The sequence below is a fragment of the Bombina bombina genome, chromosome 6 (genome assembly GCF_027579735.1).
Source record: "Bombina bombina isolate aBomBom1 chromosome 6, aBomBom1.pri, whole genome shotgun sequence".
Lineage (NCBI taxonomy): Eukaryota > Metazoa > Chordata > Amphibia > Anura > Bombinatoridae > Bombina > Bombina bombina.
In genome coordinates, this window is record NC_069504.1 from 1,138,117,291 (window position 1) to 1,138,138,376 (window position 21,086).

Here is a 21,086-nt window from a genome sequence, read left to right on the forward strand (position 1 = left end):
GTATCTGCACCATTGTATACACAGTGGATCTGTACCATTGTATACACAGTGTATCTGTACCCATTGTATACACAGTGTATCTGCACCATTGTATACACAGTGTATCTGTACCATTGTATACACAGTGTATCTGCACCATTGTATACACAGTGTATCTGTACCATTGTATACACAGTGTATCTGCACCATTGTATACACAGTGTATCTGTACCATTGTATACACAGTGTATCTGTACCATTGTATACACAGTGTATCTGTACTATTGTATACACAGAGTATCTGTACCATTGTATACACAGTATATCTGTACCATTGTATACACAGTGTATCTGTACCATTGCATACACAGTGTATCTGTACCATTGTATACACAGAGTATCTGTACCATTGTATACACAGTGTATCTGTACCATTGTATACACAGTGTATCTGTACCATTGTATACACAGTGTATCTGTACCATTGTATACACAGTGTATCTGTACCATAGTATACACAGTGTATATGTACCATTGTATACACAGTGTATCTGCAACATTGTATACACAGTGTATCTGTACCATTGTATACACAGTGTATCTGTACCATTGTATACACAGTGTATCTGTACCATTGTATACACAGTGTATCTGTACCATTGTATACACAGAGTATCTGTACCATTGTATACACAGTATATCTGTACCATTGTATACACAGTGTATCTGTACCATTGTATACACAGTGTATCAGTACCATTGTATACACAGTATATCTGTACCATTGTATACACAGTATATCTGTACCATTGTATACACAGTGTATCTGTACCATTGTATACAACAGTGTATCGTGTACCATTGTATACACAGGGGTATCTGCACCATTGTATACACAGTGTATCTGTACCATTGTATACACAGTATATCTGTACCATTGTATACACAGTGTATCTGTACCATTGTATACACAGTGTATCTGTACCATTGTATACACAGAGTATCTGTACCATTGTATACACAGTGTATCTGTACCATTGTATACACAGTGTGTCTGTACCATTGTATACACAGTGTATCTGTACCATTGTATACACAGAGTATCTGTACCATTGTATACACAGTGTATCTGTACCATTGTATACACAGAGTATCTGTACCATTGTATACACAGTGTATCTGTACCATTGTATACACAGTGTATCTGCACCATTGTATACACAGTGTATCTGCACCATTGTATACACAGGGTATCTGCACCATTGTATACACAGTATATCTGTACCATTGTATACACAGTATATCTGTACCATTGTATACACAGTGTATCTGTACCATTGTATACACAGTGTATCTGTACCATTGTATACACAGAGTATCTGTACCATTGTATACACAGTGTATCTGTACCCATTGTATACAAAGTGTGTCTGTACCATTGTATACACAGTGTATCTGTACCATTGTATACACAGAGTATCTGTACCATTGTATACACAGTGTATCTGTACCATTGTATACACAGAGTATCTGTACCATTGTATACACAGTGTATCTCTACCATTGTATACACAGTGTATCTGTACCATTGTATACACAGTGTATCTGTACCATTGTATACACAGTGTATCTGTACCATTGTATACACAGTGTATCTGTACCATTGTATACACAGTGTATCTGTACCATTGTATACACAGTGTATCTGTACCATTGTATACACAGAGTATCTGTACCATTGTATACACAGTGTATCTGTACCATTGTATACACAGTGTATCTGCACCATTGTATACACAGTGTATCTGTATCCATTGTAATACACAGTAGTATCTGTACCATTGTATACACAGTGTATCTGTACCATGGTATACACAGTGTATCTGTACCATTGTATACACAGTGTATCTGTACCATTTTATACACAGTGTATCTGTACCATTGTATACACAGTGTATCTGTACCATTGTATACACAGTGTATCTGTACCATTGTATACACAGTGTATCTGTACCTATTGTATACACAGTGTATCTGTACCATTGTATACACAGTGTATCTGTACCATTGTATACACAGTGTATCTGTACCATTTTATACACAGTGTATCTGTACCATTGTATACACAGTGTATCTGTACCATTGTATACACAGTGTATCTGTACCATTGTATACACAGTGTATCTGTACCATTGTATACACAGTGTATCTGTACCATTGTATACACAGTGTATCTGTACCATTGTATACACAGTGTATCTGTACCATGGTATACACAGTGTATCTGTACCATTGTATACACAGTGTATCTGTACCATTGTATACACAGTGTATCTGTACCATTGTATACACAGAGTATCTGTACCATTGTATACACAGTGTATCTGTACCATTGTATACACAGAGTATCTGTACTATTGTATACACAGTGTATCTGTACCATTGTATACACAGTATATCTGTACCATTGTATACACAGTGTATCTGTACCATTGTATACACAGTGTATCTGTACCATTGTATACAAAGTGTATCTGTACCATTGTATACACAGTGTATCTGTATCATTGTATACACAGTATATCTGTACCATTGTATACACAGTATATCTGTACCATTGTATACACAGTGTATCTGTACCATTGTATACACAGTGTATCTGTACCATTGTATACACAGTTATATCTGTACCATTGGTATACACAGGTGTATCTGTACCATTGTATACACAGTATATCCTGTACCATTGTATACACAGTATATCTGTACCATTGTATACACAGTGTATCTGTACCATTGTATACACAGTGTATCTGTACCATTGTATACACAGTGTATCTGTACCATTGTATACACAGTGTATCTGTACCATTGTATACACAGTGTATCTGTACCATTGTATACACATGTTATCTGTACCATTGTATACACAGTGTATCTGTAACCATTGTATACACAGTGTATCTGTACCATTGTATACACAGTGTATCTGTACCATTGTATACACAGTGTATCTGTACCATTGTATACACAGTGTATCTGTACCATTGTATACACAGTGTATCTGTATCATTGTATACACAGTGTATCTGTACCATTGTATACACAGAGTATCCGTACCATTGTATACACAGTGTATCCGCACCATTGTATACACAGTGTATCTGTACCATTGTATACACAGTGTATCTGTACCATTGTATACACAGTAGTATCTGTACCATTGTATACACAGTGTATCTGTACCATTGTATACACAGTGGTATCTGTACCATTGTATACACAGTGTAATCTGTACCATTGGTATACACAGTGTATCTGTACCATTGTATACACAGTGATATCTGTACCATTGTTATACACAGTGGTATCTGTACCATTGTATACACAGTGTATCTGTACCAATTGTATACACAGTGTATCTGTACCATTGTATACACAGTGTATCTGTACCATTGTATACAGCAGTATATCTGTACCATTGTATACACAGTGTATCTGTACCATTGTATACACAGTGTATCTGTACCATTGTATACACAGTATATCTGTACCATTTTATACACAGTATATCTGTACCATTGTATACACAGTGGTATCTGTACCATTGTATACACAGTGTATCTGTACCATTGTATACACATGTTATCTGTACCATTGTATACACAGTGTATCTGTACCATTGGTATACACAGTGTATCTGTACCATTGTAATACACAGTGTATCTGTACCATTGTATACACAGTGTATCTGTACCAGTGTATACACAGTGTATCTGTACCATTGTATACACAGTGTATCTGTACCATTGTATACAACAGTGTATCTGTACCATTGTTATACACAGTGTATCTGTACCATTGTATACACAGTGTATCTGTACCATTGTATACACAGTGTATCTGTACCATTGATATACACAGTGTATCTGTACCATTGTATACACAGTGTATCTGCACCATTGTATACACAGTGTATCTGTACCATTGTATCACAGAGTAATCTGTACCATTGTATACACAGTGTATCTGTACCATTGTATACACTGTATATCTGTACCATTGTATACACAGTGTATCTGTACCATTGTATACACAGTGTATCTGTACCATTGTATAAGTCTGTCTATCGTGAACATTTGTATACACAGTGTATCTGTACCATTGTATACACAGTGTATCTGTACCATTGTATACACAGTGTATCTGTACCATGGTATAAGCAGTGTATCTGCACCATTGTATACACAGTGTATCTGTACCATTGTATAAGCAGTCTATCTAAACTATTGTATACACAGTGTATCTGCACCATTGCATACACAGTGTATCTGTACCATTGTATACACAGTGTATCAGTACCATTGTATACACAGAGTATCTGCACCATTGTATACACAGTGTATCTGTACCATTGTATACACAGTGGATCTGTACCATTGTATACACAGAGTATCTGTACCATGGTATACACAGTGTATCTGTACCATTGAATACACAGTGTATATGTTCCATTGTATACACAGTGTATCTGTACCATTGTATACACAGTGTATCAGTACCATTGTATACACAGTGTATCTGTATCGTATACACAGTGTATCTGTACCATTGTATAAGCAGTCTATCTAAACTATTGTATACACGGTGTATCTGCACCATTGTATACACAGTGTATCTGTACCATTGTATAAGCAGTCTATCTAAACTATTGTATACACAGTGTATCTGCACCATTGTATACACAGTGTATCTGTACCATTGTATACACAGTGTATCAGTACCATTGTATACACAGTGCATCTGTATCATTGTATACACAGTGTATCTGTACCATTGTATAAGCAGTCTTATCTAAACGAATTGTATACACAGTGTATCTGCACCATTGTATACACAGTGTACCTGTACCATTGTATACACAGTGTATCTGTACTATTGTATACACAGTGTATCTGTACCATTGTATACAAAGTGTATCTGTACCATTGTATACACAGTGTATCTGTACCATTGTATACACAGTGTATCTGTACCATTGTATACACAGTATATCTGTACCATTGTATACACAGTGTATCTGTACCATTGCATACACAGTGTATCTGTACCATTGTATACACAGAGTATCTGTACCATTGTATCCCACAGTGTATCTGTACCATTGTATACACAGTGTATCTGTACCATTGTATACACAGTGTATCTGTACCATTGTATACACAGTGTATCTGTACCATAGTATACACAGTGTATATGTACCATTGTATACACAGTGTATCTGCAACATTGTATACACAGTGTATCTGTACCATTGTATACACAGTGTATATGTACCATTGTATACACAGTGTATCTGCAACATTGTATACACAGTGTATCTGTACCATTGTATACACAGAGTATCTGTACCATTGTATACACAGTATATCTGTACCATTGTATACACAGTGTATCTGTACCATTGTATACACAGTGTATCAGTACCATTGTATACACAGTATATCTGTACCATTGTATACACAGTATATCTGTACCATTGTATACACAGTGTATCTGTACCATTGTATACACAGTGTATCTGTACCATTGTATACACAGGGTATCTGCACCATTGTATACACAGTGTATCTGTACCATTGTATACACAGTATATCTGTACCATTGTATACACAGTGTATCTGTACCATTGTATACACAGTGTATCTGTACCATTGTATACACAGAGTATCTGTACCATTGTATACACAGTGTATCTGTACCATTTGTATACACAGTGTGTCTGTACCATTGTATACACAGTGTATCTGTACCATTGTATACACAGAGTATCTGTACCATTGTATACACAGTGTATCTGTACCATTGTATACACAGAGTATCTGTACCATTGTATACACAGTGTATCTGTACCATTGTATACACAGTGTATCTGCACCATTGTATACACAGTGTATCTGCACCATTGTATACACAGGGTATCTGCACCATTGTATACACAGTATATCTGTACCATTGTATACACAGTATATCTGTACCATTGTATACACAGTGTATCTGTACCATTGTATACACAGTGTATCTGTACCATTGTATACACAGAGTATCTGTACCATTGTATACACAGTGTATCTGTACCATTGTATACAAAGTGTGTCTGTACCATTGTATACACAGTGTATCTGTACCATTGTATACACAGAGTATCTGTACCATTGTATACACAGTGTATCTGTACCATTGTATACACAGAGTATCTGTACCATTGTATACACAGTGTATCTGTACCATTGTATACACAGTGTATCTGTACCATTGTATACACAGTGTATCTGTACCATTGTATACACAGAGTATCTGTACCATTGTATACACAGTGTATCTGTACCATTGTATACACAGTGTATCTGTACCATTGTATACACAGTGTATCTGTACCATTGTATACACAGTGTATCTGTACCATTGTATACACAGTGTATCTGTACCATTGTATACACAGTGTATCTGTACCATTGTATACACAGTGTATCTGTACCATTGTATACACAGTATATCTGTACCATTGTATACACAGTGTATCTGTACCATTGTAATACACAGAGTATCTGTACCATTGGTATACACAGTGTATCTGTACCATTTTATACACAGTGTATCTGTACCATTGTATACACAGTGTATCTGTACCATTGTATACACAGTGTATCTGTACCATTGTATAAGCAGTCTATCTAAACTATTGTATATACAGTGTATCTGTACCATTGTATACACAGTGTATCTTTACCATGGTATACACAGTGTATCTGTACCATTGTATACACAGTGTATCTGTACCATTGTATACACAGTGTATCTGTACCATTGTATACACAGTGTATCTGTACCATTGTATACACAGTGTATCTGTACCATTGTATACACAGTGTATCTGTACCATTGTATACACAGTGTATCTGTACCATTGTATACACAGTGTATCTGTACCATGGTATACACAGTGTATCTGTACCATTGTATACACAGTGTATCTGTACCATTGTATACACAGTGTATCTGTACCATTGTATACACAGAGTATCTGTACCATTGTATACACAGTGTATCTGTACCATTGTATACACAGAGTATCTGTACTATTGTATACACAGTGTATCTGTACCATTGTATACACAGTATATCTGTACCATTGTATACACAGTGTATCTGTACCATTGTATACACAGTGTATCTGTACCATTGTATACAAAGTGTATCTGTACCATTGTATACACAGTGTATCTGTACCATTGTATACACCAGTAGTATCTGTACCATTGTATACACAGTGTAATCTGTACCATTGTATACACAGTGTATCTGTACCATTGTATACACAGTGTATCTGTACCATTGTATACACAGTAGTATCTGTACCATTGTATACACAGTGTATCTGTACCATTGTATACCACAGTAGTATCTGTACCATTGTATACACAGTGTATCTGTACCATTGTATACACAGTGTATCTGTACCATTGTATACACAGTGTATCTGTACCATTGTATACACAGTGTATCTGTACCATTGTATACACAGTGTATCTGTACCATTGTATACACAGTGTATCTGTACCATTGTATACACAGTGTATCTGTACCATTGTATACACAGTGTATCTGTACCATTGTATACACAGTGTATCTGTACCATTGTATACACAGTGTATCTGTACCATTGTATACACAGTGTATCTGTACCATTGTATACACAGTGTATCTGTACCATTGTATACACAGTGTATCTGTATCATGTATACACAGTGTATCTGTACCATGTATACACAGGAGTATCGGTACCATTGTATACACAGTGTATCCTGCACCATTGTATACAGCAGTGTATCCGTACCATTGTATACACAGAGTATCTGTACCATTGTATACACAGTGTATCTGTACCATTGTATACACAGTGATCGGTACCATTGTATACACAGTGTATCGTGTACCATTGTATACACAGTGTATCTGTACCATTGTATACACAGAGTATCTGTACCATTGTATACACAGTATATCTGTACCATTGTATACACAGTGTATCTGTACCATTGTATACACAGTATATCTGTACCATTGTATACACAGTGTATCTGTACCATTGTATACACAGTATATCTGTACCATTGTATACACAGTATATCTGTACCATTGTATACACAGTGAATCTGTACCATTGTATACACAGTGTATCTGTACCATTGTATACACAGTATATCTGTACCATTGTATACACAGTGTATCTGTACCATTGTATACACAGAGTATCTGTACCATTGTATACACAGTGTATCTGTACCATTGTATACACAGTGTATCTGTACCATTGTATACACAGTGTATCTGTACCATTGTATACACAGTGTATCTGTACCATTGTATACACAGTGTATCTGTACCATTGTATACACAGTGTATCTGTACTATTGTATACACAGAGTATCTGTACCATTGTATACACAGTGTATCTGTACCATTGTATACACAGAGTATCTGTACCATTGTATACACAGTGTATCTGTACCATTGTATACACAGTGTATCTGTACCATTGTATACACAGTATATCTGTACCATTGTATACACAGTGTATCTGTACCATTGTATACACAGTGTATCAGTACCATTGTATACACAGTGTATCTGTACCATTGTATACACAGTGTATCTGTACCATTGTATACACAGTGTATCTGTACCATTGTATACACAGTATATCTGTACCATTGTATACACAGAGTATCTGTACCATTGTATACACAGTGTATCTGTACCATTGTATAAGCAGTGTATCTGCACCATTGTATACACAGTTTATCTGTACCATTGTATACACAGTGTATCTGTACCATTGTATACACAGTGTATCTGTACCATGGTATAAGCAGTGTATCTGCACCATTGTATACACAGTGTATCTGTACCATTGTATAAGCAGTCTATCTAAACTATTGTATACACAGTGTATCTGCACCATTGCATACACAGTGTATCTGTACCATTGTATACACAGTGTATCAGTACCATTGTATACACAGAGTATCTGCACCATTGTATACACAGTGTATCTGTACCATTGTATACACAGTGGATCTGTACCATTGTATACACAGAGTATCTGTACCATGGTATACACAGTGTATCTGTACCATTGAATACACAGTGTATATGTTCCATTGTATACACAGTGTATCTGTACCATTGTATACACAGTGTATCAGTACCATTGTATACACAGTGTATCTGTATCATTGTATACACAGTGTATCTGTACCATTGTATAAGCAGTCTATCTAAACTATTGTATACACGGTGTATCTGCACCATTGTATACACAGTGTATCTGTACCATTGTATAAGCAGTCTATCTAAACTATTGTATACACAGTGTATCTGCACCATTGTATACACAGTGTATCTGTACCATTGTATACACAGTGTATCAGTACCATTGTATACACAGTGCATCTGTATCATTGTATACACAGTGTATCTGTACCATTGTATAAGCAGTCTATCTAAACTATTGTATACACAGTGTATCTGCACCATTGTATACACAGTGTAGCTGTACCATTGTATACACAGTGTATCTGTACCATTGTATACACAGTGTATCTGTACCATTGTATACAAAGTGTATCTGTACCATTGTATACACAGTGTATCTGTACCATTGTATACACAGTGTATCTGTACCATTGTATACACAGTGTATCTGTACCATTGTATACACAGTGTATCTGCACCATTGTATACACAGTGTATCTGTACCATTGTATACACAGAGTATCTGTACCATTGTATACACAGTGTATCAGTACCATTGTATATACAGTGTTTCTGTACCATGGTATAAGCAGTGTATCTGCACCATTGTATACACAGTGTATCTGTACCATTGTATAAGCAGTCTATCTAAACTATTGTATACACAGTGTATCTGCACCATTGTATACACAGTGTATCTGTACCATTGTATACACAGTATATCTGTACCATTGTATACACAGTGTATATGTACCATTGTATACACAGTGTATCTGCACCATTGTATACACAGTGAATCTGTACCATTGTATACACAGTGTATCTGTACCATTGTATAAGCAGTCTATCTAAACTATTGTATACACAGTGTATCTGCACCATTGTATACACAGTGTATCTGTACCATTGTATACACAGTGTATCAGTACCATTGTATACACAGAGTATCTGCACCATTGTATACACAGTGTATCTGTAACATTGTATACACAGTGGATCTGTACCATTGTATACACAGAGTATCTGTACCATGGTATACACAGTGTATCTGTACCATTGTATACACAGTGTATATGTACCATTGTATACACAGTGTATCTGTACCATTGTATACACAGTGTATCAGTACCATTGTATACACAGTGTATCTGTATCATTGTATACACAGTGTATCTGTACCATTGTATAAGCAGTCTATCTAAACTATTGTATACACAGTGTATCTGCACCATTGTATACACAGTGTATCTGTACCATTGTATAAGCAGTCTATCTAAACTATTGTATACACAGTGTATCTGCACCATTGTATACACAGTGTATCTGTACCATTGTATACACAGTGTATCAGTACAATTGTATACACAGTGTATCTGTATCATTGTATACTCAGTGTATCTGTACCATTGTATAAGCAGTCTATCTAAACTATTGTATACACAGTGTATCTGCACCATTGTATACACAGTGTACCTGTACCATTGTATACACAGTGTATCTGTACCATTGTATACACAGTGTATCTGTACCATTGTATACAAAGTGTATCTGTACCATTGTATACACAGTGTATCTGTACCATTGTATACACAGTGTATCTGTATCATTGTATACACAGTGTATCTGTACCATTGTAAACACAGTGTATCTGCACCATTGTATACACAGTGTATCTGTACCATTGTATACACAGAGTATCTGTACCATTGTATACACAGTGTATCAGTACCATTGTATATACAGTGTATCTGTACCATGGTATAAGCAGTGTATCTGCACCATTGTATACACAGTGTATCTGTACCATTGTATAAGCGGTCTATCTAAACTATTGTATACACAGTGTATCTGCACCATTGTATACACAGTATATCTGTACCATTGTATACACAGTGTATCTGTACCATTGTATACACAGTGTATCTGCACCATTGTATACACAGTGAATCTGTACCATTGTATACACAGTGTATCAGTACCATTGTATACACAGTGTATCTGTACCATTGTATACACAGTGTATCAGTACCATTGTATACACAGTGTATCAGTACCATTGTATACACAGTGTATCAGTACCATTGTATACACAGTGTGTCTGTACCATTGTATACACAGTGTATCTGTACCATTGTATACACAGAGTATCTGTACCATTGTATACACAGAGTATCTGTACCATTGTATACACAGTGTATCTGTACCATTGTATACACAGTGTATCTGTACCATTGTATACACAGTGTATCTGTACCATTGTATACACAGTGTATCTGTACCATTGTATACACAGTATATCTGTACCATTGTATACACAGTGTATCTGTACCATTGTATACACAGTGTATCTGTACCATAGTATACACATTGTATCTGTACCATTGTATATACAGAGTATCTGTACCATTTTATACACAGTGTATCTGTACCATTTTATACACAGTGTGTCTGTACCATTGTATACACAGTATATCTGTACCATTTTATACACAGTGTATCTGTACCATTGTATACACAGTATATCTGTACCATTTTATACACAGTGTATCTGTACCATTTTATACACAGTGTATCTGTACCATTGTATACACAGTGTATCTGTACCATTGTATACACAGTGTATCTGTACCATAGTATACACAGTATATCTGTACCATAGTATACACATTGTATCTGTACCATTGTATATACAGAGTATCTGTACCATTTTATACACAGTGTATCTGTACCATTGTATACACAGTGTATCTGTACCATTGTATACACAGTGTATCTGTACCATTGTATATACAGAGTATCTGTAATATTTTATACACAGTGTGTCTGTACCATTTTATACACAGTGTGTCTGTACCATTGTATACACAGTATATCTGTACCATTTTATACACAGTGTATCTGTACCATTGTATACACAGTATATCTGTACCATTGTATACACAGAGTATCTGTACCATTTTATACACAGTGTGTCTGTACCATTGTATACACAGAGTATCTGTACCATTTTATACACAGTGTATCTGTACCATTGTATACACAGTGTATCTGTACCATTTTATACACAGTGTATCTGTACCATTTTATACACAGTGTATCTGTACCATTTTATACACAGTGTGTCTGTACCATTTTATACACAGTGTATCTGTACCATTTTATACACAGTGTATCTGCACCATTGTATACACAGTGTGTCTGTACCATTGTATACACAGGGGCCTATTTGTCATGATGTGACTACTGAAGATTTGCCGCTTCTGTCCTGGGTAGCAGACAGATGCTACACAAGCAGAATATGCGCCACATTGGTAATTGTTGAGTGCGTTAGCGCGTGCCACAGATACCACATACAGCTAAACACTTTACCTCCACATTGTTCTCTTTTAATAATTTTATGCCGTCCAAGTCTTGGAGACTGTAGGAGATTAGCTCCTGGTCGTAATTCACATAGACTTTGCCATCTGTGAGACAGCCATCAATATTACACACCAACATCTTCACCACCTTCGGATTGCTTTTTCCAAAATAACCGAACCTAGAACAAAGAGAAAAAGGTAAATTAAAGTGTCAGCATGAGGTCTGTAGGCCTTTAAGGGATATTATACACATTGGGCTAGATTACAAGTGGCACACTATCAGCACGGGCACAATATTTCAATATCCTGACCAGGCGCGCATTACAAGTTTCAAATAAATGAGTTTGCTCAAGTGCAATCAAATTTAGCGTGCTTAGGGTTAGCGCGACTGAAGACCTTGCGTAAAGGCTAAGACTTAAACTAAAGTTGCACCAAACACAACATACATGCATTAAAATAAACAGTTACACTCATATAAACACTATCTGATAAAAAAAATATATAAAAATAAAAAAAAATTTTATAAGGGTTTAAAGGTATATGGTATTTGGCCATGTATTTGACTGCAAAGGGTTATAATATATATATATATATATATATATATATATATATATATATATATATATATGTATATATGTTTATTTATGTATGTATATATGTGTATATATGTTTATTTATGTATGTATATATGTGTATATATGTATATTTATGTATGTATATATGTGTATATATGTATATTTATACATATATAAACACATATATAGTTGTGTGTGTGTGTATTTATATATATAGACAAAAACATCAACTGGGTGCAACACAAAATGAGGGGGTTGGGGAGTGTAAATAGAGAAGGCTGATTAGCTGTCAGTACCAATTAAGTAGCATTTGGAACTGTATATATCAACCTGAGCAACAAAGGTAGCTTAAGAGATTTTGAGGACTTTTCAGAGATTTTTGCTTTCAGATATCCCAGTCAGGTTGTGCTTAAAACATTAATTTAAAGAACTATTGTGGGGAAATAAATGCTGTGTAACCATAGGACAGTTATTTTTTAGCAGATGACTTATTTGAAGAGAAAATATATTCAGGCAAGCAGCTGATATTTTTCTTTGTATTCAAAGTAACAGCAGGGACACATTTTCTTCTACCCCACTGTCACTATCTCTTGATTACATAGCTTTTCTGAAGCAAATTTGCAGTATTGTCAACATCAGTATAGGTGGCAGTTTCTGTAGACAACATCAACTATTTTAAATGATGGTTCCCTTTATCAAGTGAAAGCCACCCTGGATTAGTTTTGCAGGTTTACTACCTAATGCTAAATGAAAACAAATAACCATTGGATACAGATTTGTTTCATGTCCCTGGTGCCTTAGATAGAACCTGCCCTGGTTTACATTACTTTCCTTGATGTGAGAGGGAAACAAATGCTGTCTATACACCAAATGGACAGCAAATGTATATATATATGTTTAATAATTGTATTAAAAGGACATCATTTGTTATGGTTTAACAATAATATATATATATCTATATATACATACATACATATATAGATTGTAAGTTCCCACAGGAATAGGGCCCTCAATTCCCCCTGTATTTTGTCTGTAAAATTTTGTCTTTTATCGTATTGTTTCTCCATTGTACTGTTATCCTTGTACCCATAGGCAGCTCTGCGGAATCTGTTGGCGCTTTATAAATAAAGAATAATAATAAAATACATACATATATACATACACACAGGTATAGATACATACATATATATATATATATATATATATATATATATATATATATTGATATTGATATTTAAATTTGGCTTATACAGTGAGTGCAGCCTCATTCTTGATGGTGTGTATATATATATTTGCATATAAAGAGAGAAGCACTTTACCAGGAATGAACAACAGCTCATCAGCTAGTTCTATGGCGATTTACCACCCAGGAGCAGCCTCTTTTAGACCAGTGGGCTGGTTTACATTACTTTCCTTGATGTGAGAGGGAAATAAATGCTGTCTATACACTTCCAAATGGACAGCAAATGTATATATATGTTTAATAATTGTATTAAAAGGACATCATTTGTTATGGTTTAAAAATAATATATATATACATACAGGGAGTGCAGAATTATTAGGCAAATGAGTATTTTGACCACATCATCCTCTTTATGCATGTTGTCTTACTCCAAGTTGTATAGGCTCGAAAGCCTACTACCAATTAAGCATATTAGGTGATGTGCATCTCTGTAATGAGAAGGGGTGTGGTCTAATGACATCAACACCCTATATCAGGTGTGCATAATTATTAGGCAACTTCCTTTCCTTTGGCAAAATGGGTCAAAAGAAGGACTTGACAGGCTCAGAAAAGTCAAAAATAGTGAGATATCTTGCAGAGGGATGTAGCACTCTTAAAATTGCAAAGCTTCTGAAGCGTGATCATCGAACAATCAAGCGTTTCATTCAAAATAGTCAACAGGGTCGCAAGAAGCGTGTGGAAAAACCAAGGCGTAAAATAACTGCCCATGAACTGAGAAAAGTCAAGCGTGCAGCTGCCAAGATGCCACTTGCCACCAGTTTGGCCATATTTCAGAGCTGCAACATCACCGGAGTGCCCAAAAGCACAAGGTGTGCAATACTCAGAGACATGGCCAAGGTAAGAAAGGCTGAAAGACGACCACCACTGAACAAGACACACAAGCTGAAACGTCAAGACTGGGCCAAGAAATATCTCAAGACTGATTTTTCTAAGGTTTTATGGACTGATGAAATGAGAGTGAGTCTTGATGGGCCAGATGGATGGGCCCGTGGATGGATTGGAAAAGGGCAGAGAGCTCCAGTCCGACTCTGACGCCTGCAAGGTGGAGGTGGAGTACTGGTTTGGGCTGGTATCATCAAAGATGAGCTTGTGGGGCCTTTTCGGGTTGAGGATGGAGTCAAGCTCAACTCCCAGTCCTACTGCCAGTTTCTGGAAGACACCTTCTTCAAGCAGTGGTACAGGAAGAAGTCTGCATCCTTCAAGAAAAACATGATTTTCATGCAGGACAATGCTCCATCACACGCGTCCAAGTACTCCACAGTGTGGCTGGCAAGAAAGGGTATAAAAGAAGAAAATCTAATGACATGGCCTCCTTGTTCACCTGATCTGAACCCCATTGAGAACCTGTGGTCCATCATCAAATGTGAGATTTACAAGGAGGGAAAACAGTACACCTCTCTGAACAGTGTCTGGGAGGCTGTGGTTGCTGCTGCACGCAATGTTGATGGTGAACAGATCAAAACACTGACAGAATTCATGGATGGCAGGCTTTTGAGTGTCCTTGCAAAGAAAGGTGGCTATATTGGTCACTGATTTGTTTTTGTTTTGTTTTTGAATGTCAGAAATGTATATTTGTGAATGTTGAAATGTTATATTGGTTTCACTGGTAAAAATAAATAATTGAAATGGGTATATATTTGTTTTTTGTTAAGTTGCCTAATAATTATGCACAGTAATAGTCACCTGCACACACAGATATCCCCCTAAAATAGCTAAAACTAAAAACAAACTAAAAAGTACTTCCAAAAATATTCAGCTTTGATATTAATGAGTTTTTTGGGTTCATTGAGAACATGGTTGTTGTTCAATAATAAAATTAATCCTCAAAAAAAAAATACAACTTGTCTAATAATTCTGCACTCCCTGTACATACATATATAGATTGTAAGTTCCCACAGGAATAGGGCCCTCAATACCCCCTGTATTTTGTCTGTAAAATTTTGTCTTTTATCGTATTGTTTCTCCATTGTACTGTTATCCTTGTACCCATGGGCAGCGCTGCGGAATCTGTTGGCGCTTTATAAATAAAGAATAATAATAAAATACATACATACATACATACACACAGGTATATATATTTTAAAAAAAAAAAATTATATATATATATATATATATATATATATATATTTAAATTTGGCTTATACAGTGAGTGCAGCCTCATTCTTGATGGTGTGAATATATATATATATATATAATTATATATATATATATATATATATATATATATATATTTGCATATAAAGAGAGAAGCGCTTTAACAGGAATGAACAACAGCTCATTAGCTAGTTCTATGGCGATTTACCACCCAGGAGCAGCCTCTTTTAGACCAGTGGGCTTTTCACAGAAGAAAACTTTCCTGTAGTATATCAGTCTGATGCTGCCAAGTAAGGTCAGTCCAGCCTGAAATACCAGGCAATTCACCTCTGAACAAGGAACATGACAACCCCAGACGATCGTTTCAACCTCCTATGGGTCTCGTCAATGAGGTGCAGCCACATTCCTCTAAGCACACTGAGCAAGAAGTCCACATCTGGTTTCCCCCATCACTCTTAGGGAGACCTCCCCAGGGTCCCTTTCTTTTTAAGAGAATATAGCCATTCTCTTTTTTTCTCTATTTGATGTTAAAGATAATCTAATTTAAAGGGTCTGCACCATTACCTTTCAAAAGGCATACAACACGTATCAGGTTTTCACAGCCTACTTTGGGATAATAATTTGTTCTCTCTCTTTATGTATAAATGGTGTGATGATGGGGGAGACCCTGAAAAAGTTAACCGTTTTATTATTATTATCGGTTATTTGTAGAGCGCCATAAGATTCCGCAGCGCTATTAACAAAGACGGAGTATAACAAAACAATTATAGGGATCAAATCGGTAGAGGGCCCTGCCAAGATTTGCACTGTTGTAGTCAGCTCTTGAGAAGGTGATCAACAAACAGTTGGGCTCTTAGGCTTAAATGCTAAGGGGATTCAGGGGATAGCAATGGAGGAGAGGAACTGGTATAAAGAAAGGTTAGCGTAGGTTGTATGCATCCCTGAACAGTAGAGTCTTTAGGGAGCACTTGGAGCTTTTAAAACTAGAAGAGAGCCTTGTGGAGCGAGGCAGAGAGTTCCACAAGATGGGAGCCAGTCTGGAGAAGTCCTGTAAACGGGAGTGTGATGAGGTGACAAGAGAGGAGGAGAGTAGGAGGTCGTGAGCAGAGCGAAGGGGACGGGAGGGAGAGTATCTGGAGACAAGGTCTGAGATATAGGGGGGAGCAGTGCAGTTGAGGGCTTTGTATGTCAGAATGAGAATTTTGTGTTTGATCCTAGAGGCAAGAGGAAGCCAGTGAAGAGATTAGCAGAGAGGTGCAGCAGATGAAGAGCGACGTGTAAGGAAGATGAGTCTGGCAGAGGCATTCATTATGGATTGTAAAGGAGCTAGGCGGTAGGTGGGGAGACCAGAGAGGACAGAGTTGCAGTAATCGAGGTGGGAGAGAATGAGAGAGTGGATTAAAATCTTAGTTGTGTTTTGTGTAAGGAAGTGTCTAATTTTAGAGATGTTTTTAAGGTGGAATCGCAGGCTTTAGCCAATGACTGAATGTGAGGAGTGAAAGAAAGATCTGAGTCAAATGTGACCCCGGGACATCGGGCATGCGGGGTTGGGGTAATGATGGAGTTGTCGACAGTTATAGAGAGATTGGGGGTGGAAAGTTTAGAAGAAGGGGGGAAAATAAGGAGCTCAGTTTTGGAGAGATTTAGCTTGAGGTAGTGAGAGGACATCCAGTTGGAGATGTGAGAAAGACAGTTAGTGACACGGGTTAGCAAGGAAGGTGAAAGGTCTGGTGCAGAGAAGTAGATTTGGGTGTCATCGGCATACAAATGATATTGTAAACCGTGGGACTTTATTAGGGAACCTAGTGATGACGTGTAGATTGAGAAGAGAAGGGGACCAAGGACAGAGCCTTGCGGTACTCCAACAGAAAGTGATCATGGGACAGAGGAGGCCCCAGAGAAGGCTACACTAAAGGTACGGTTTGACAGGTAGGAAGAGAGCCACGTGAGGGCTGTGTCACATATGCCGAAGGATTGGAGCAAGAGAGGGTGGTCAACAGTGTCAAAGGCTGCGGACAGATCAAGGAGGATAAGCTTACAAGTTTAACAAGATTTATTAAATTGATTGCTGAAAAAATGGCAAGTGCCTTCCTTTGGTTATATTGCATATTATTTTTTTGAAGTGCACCCCGGGGGTTGATAATGGTATGAGTGCTGGATCCTGACCTTCTCCATATATATATAAGTATGCAAAGATAACAACCATCTACTTGCCCCCACGGTGCCTTATAAACCCTCACAAGTGCTCCAGAACCGAGCCCCAATCAGAGGTGCCACTCCCACCGGCTGATATCATCAGAAGGCGACTCAGTAACCGGACTCTCTAGTGTCAATTAAACAACATAATATATGTGAACTAACAATGTTTTAAAGTACTCTAAGCATCATACAACCAAAACAGGCATGGAACAAACATAAAACAAACTGAGGATAGCCCCACATTGGATCGTTACTGGATCAGGGATATTGACTCTACCTGCCAAGACAGCATAAAATAGCTGACAGGCTGGTTGTCATGGCAACCCTCATATAAACAAACCCTCATCATCACAGGATCATAAGCATGGGGTAGTGGCTGGAACAGCCAATCACATTCTAATCAGGCCCATTCCTCAGATGCAACAAGATCTCCAAGCTAAGGCAAGAAACCTAAGGGCATCAAAAACATACAAATATAGTTAAAGCTACAAAAGCAGGAAACAAAATACAACAATACATATGTAACAATAAAATAATAAAAATAACGAACAGAACGAGGCTCCAAAATCCTAACAGAAGGTCAATGAGTGTGCAGAAATATTGTACTAAGCATAGCAGCAATTAAAAATACAGTCAAAATTCATACAAAATGACCATCAAAAATGCGCACTAAACACAAAAGTGAGCTAACCTGTAAATTACAGATGCAGACACAGGGACATCATGCTAAATCCTATGCCCATAAACCAACTGACCACTAGCATAAGGTTACACAAAGAGAGGAAAAAAGGGAAAAAAAAAAAAAAGCAGGAGCAAAACCTAACAATACAAATACCAAAATAAAACAAAAGACAAAAGGACAAAAAATTCATAAAAAATAAATAAATACACACATAAAAATCCCACATCAACCACAGCAGCAAGAGGCCCTATATAGTGGAGTATCCACTCACGGGCACAATTCAAAATATGTCCTCACAGGAATCAATGCCAATCCAGGTGTAAATTCATGCCATTCGGGGCCATAGTTCCCAACCTGTACGTCTATCTGGCTTCCTTCTGAAGCAGGACCTTACCCATATTCCCCCTCGTGGTAGGGGTGGGACGTAGTCAATAATGGTATACTTAAAGTTAACCACCGTATGTCCTTTCTTTACAAAATGTCTGGCCACCAGTTGGTCTAAGGTCCCTTTCTGTATTGCCAATCTTATGGCCGACCTATGATTGGCCATTCTAGTCCTCAAATCATCTGTGGTTTTCCCTACGTAAAAGAGGCCACATGGACAATGTAGGAGATAAACCACATGTGTGGTAGTGCAGGTAAGTCTGTACTTCTGTTTGTACCTCATTTTCTTGGCTGGATGTGTGATATATTGGCCCATCTGCAGAGCACTGCAGGTGGTGCATCCAAGGCAAGTTTGGTAGTGTCCAGCCAGGTCTACTTCTGGTAGCTGGACCTAGGATCTGTTTTCACTAACATATCATGCAGTGATCTTGCTCTTCTATATCCTATTCACGGTGCTTTCATCTGTCCAAACGTAAGGGTAGGATCACTTTTCACTATGTCCCAATGCTTGTCCAAGGTCGTTCTTATGTCTTTCTTGTCACTCGTAAATGTAGTAACAAAAGTAAGTTGCTCCTGTTGTGTTTTTATTTTGACCATGGTCAGTTCTTGAACCTGTTGATCCAAAACCTTCAATGGATACCCTCTTTGCCGAACCTCATATAGATCTCATTCATTTGGGCTGCAGCCTTGTCCTCATCAGAGTTGTTGCGATACACTCTCTTGAATTGAGACTTGGGTAATGAACTTTTGAGTGATGGCGGGTGCCCACTGGTGTATGTAAGGAGTGAATTACGGTCAGTAGTCTTCCTGAACAGTGTGGAATTGAGTCTACCTCCCTCTTTGTTTAGGCAGAGGTACAAAAAATGGATTTTCAATTTGTCAGCTTCCATTTTAAACTTTAGTGCTTGGTTCTAAAGATTTAAATTACTGAACTGTTCATCCAAAGACTCCCTGTTCCCTCTACAGAACAATATCAGGTCGTCAATGTAGCGTTTAAAGAATATCACATGCTGGTCCCTAAAGAGGCTGTCATCACTGGTCTCAAATTCGGCCATGTATAGATTTGCGTACAATGGGGCCACATTGGACCCCATCGCCGTCCCAGTTTTCTGTAGGTAGAACAGTTGTTTGAACCTGAAGTAATTCATTGTCAGGCAAAATTCAAGTAGGAGGGTCAGAATCTCTGGTGGAGGTCCTATGTAGAGGTATTTGAATAGTTGTCTTCTGATGTCTTGTACTCCTTCGCTGTGGCG

The 21,086-nt window shown here is 37.2% G+C and overlaps 1 protein-coding gene across 1 annotated transcript in view; it reads right to left on the bottom strand.

Moving 5' to 3' along the window:
• Positions 1 to 21,086, bottom strand: part of LOC128664923 (N-acylneuraminate cytidylyltransferase-like) — a 299,525-nt gene that overhangs the window by 50,485 nt on the left and 227,954 nt on the right. The window contains exon 6 of the mRNA XM_053719716.1: positions 12,667 to 12,835. Within this exon, the coding sequence (XP_053575691.1) occupies positions 12,667 to 12,835 (169 nt within the window). The remainder of the gene's footprint in view (positions 1 to 12,666; positions 12,836 to 21,086) is intronic.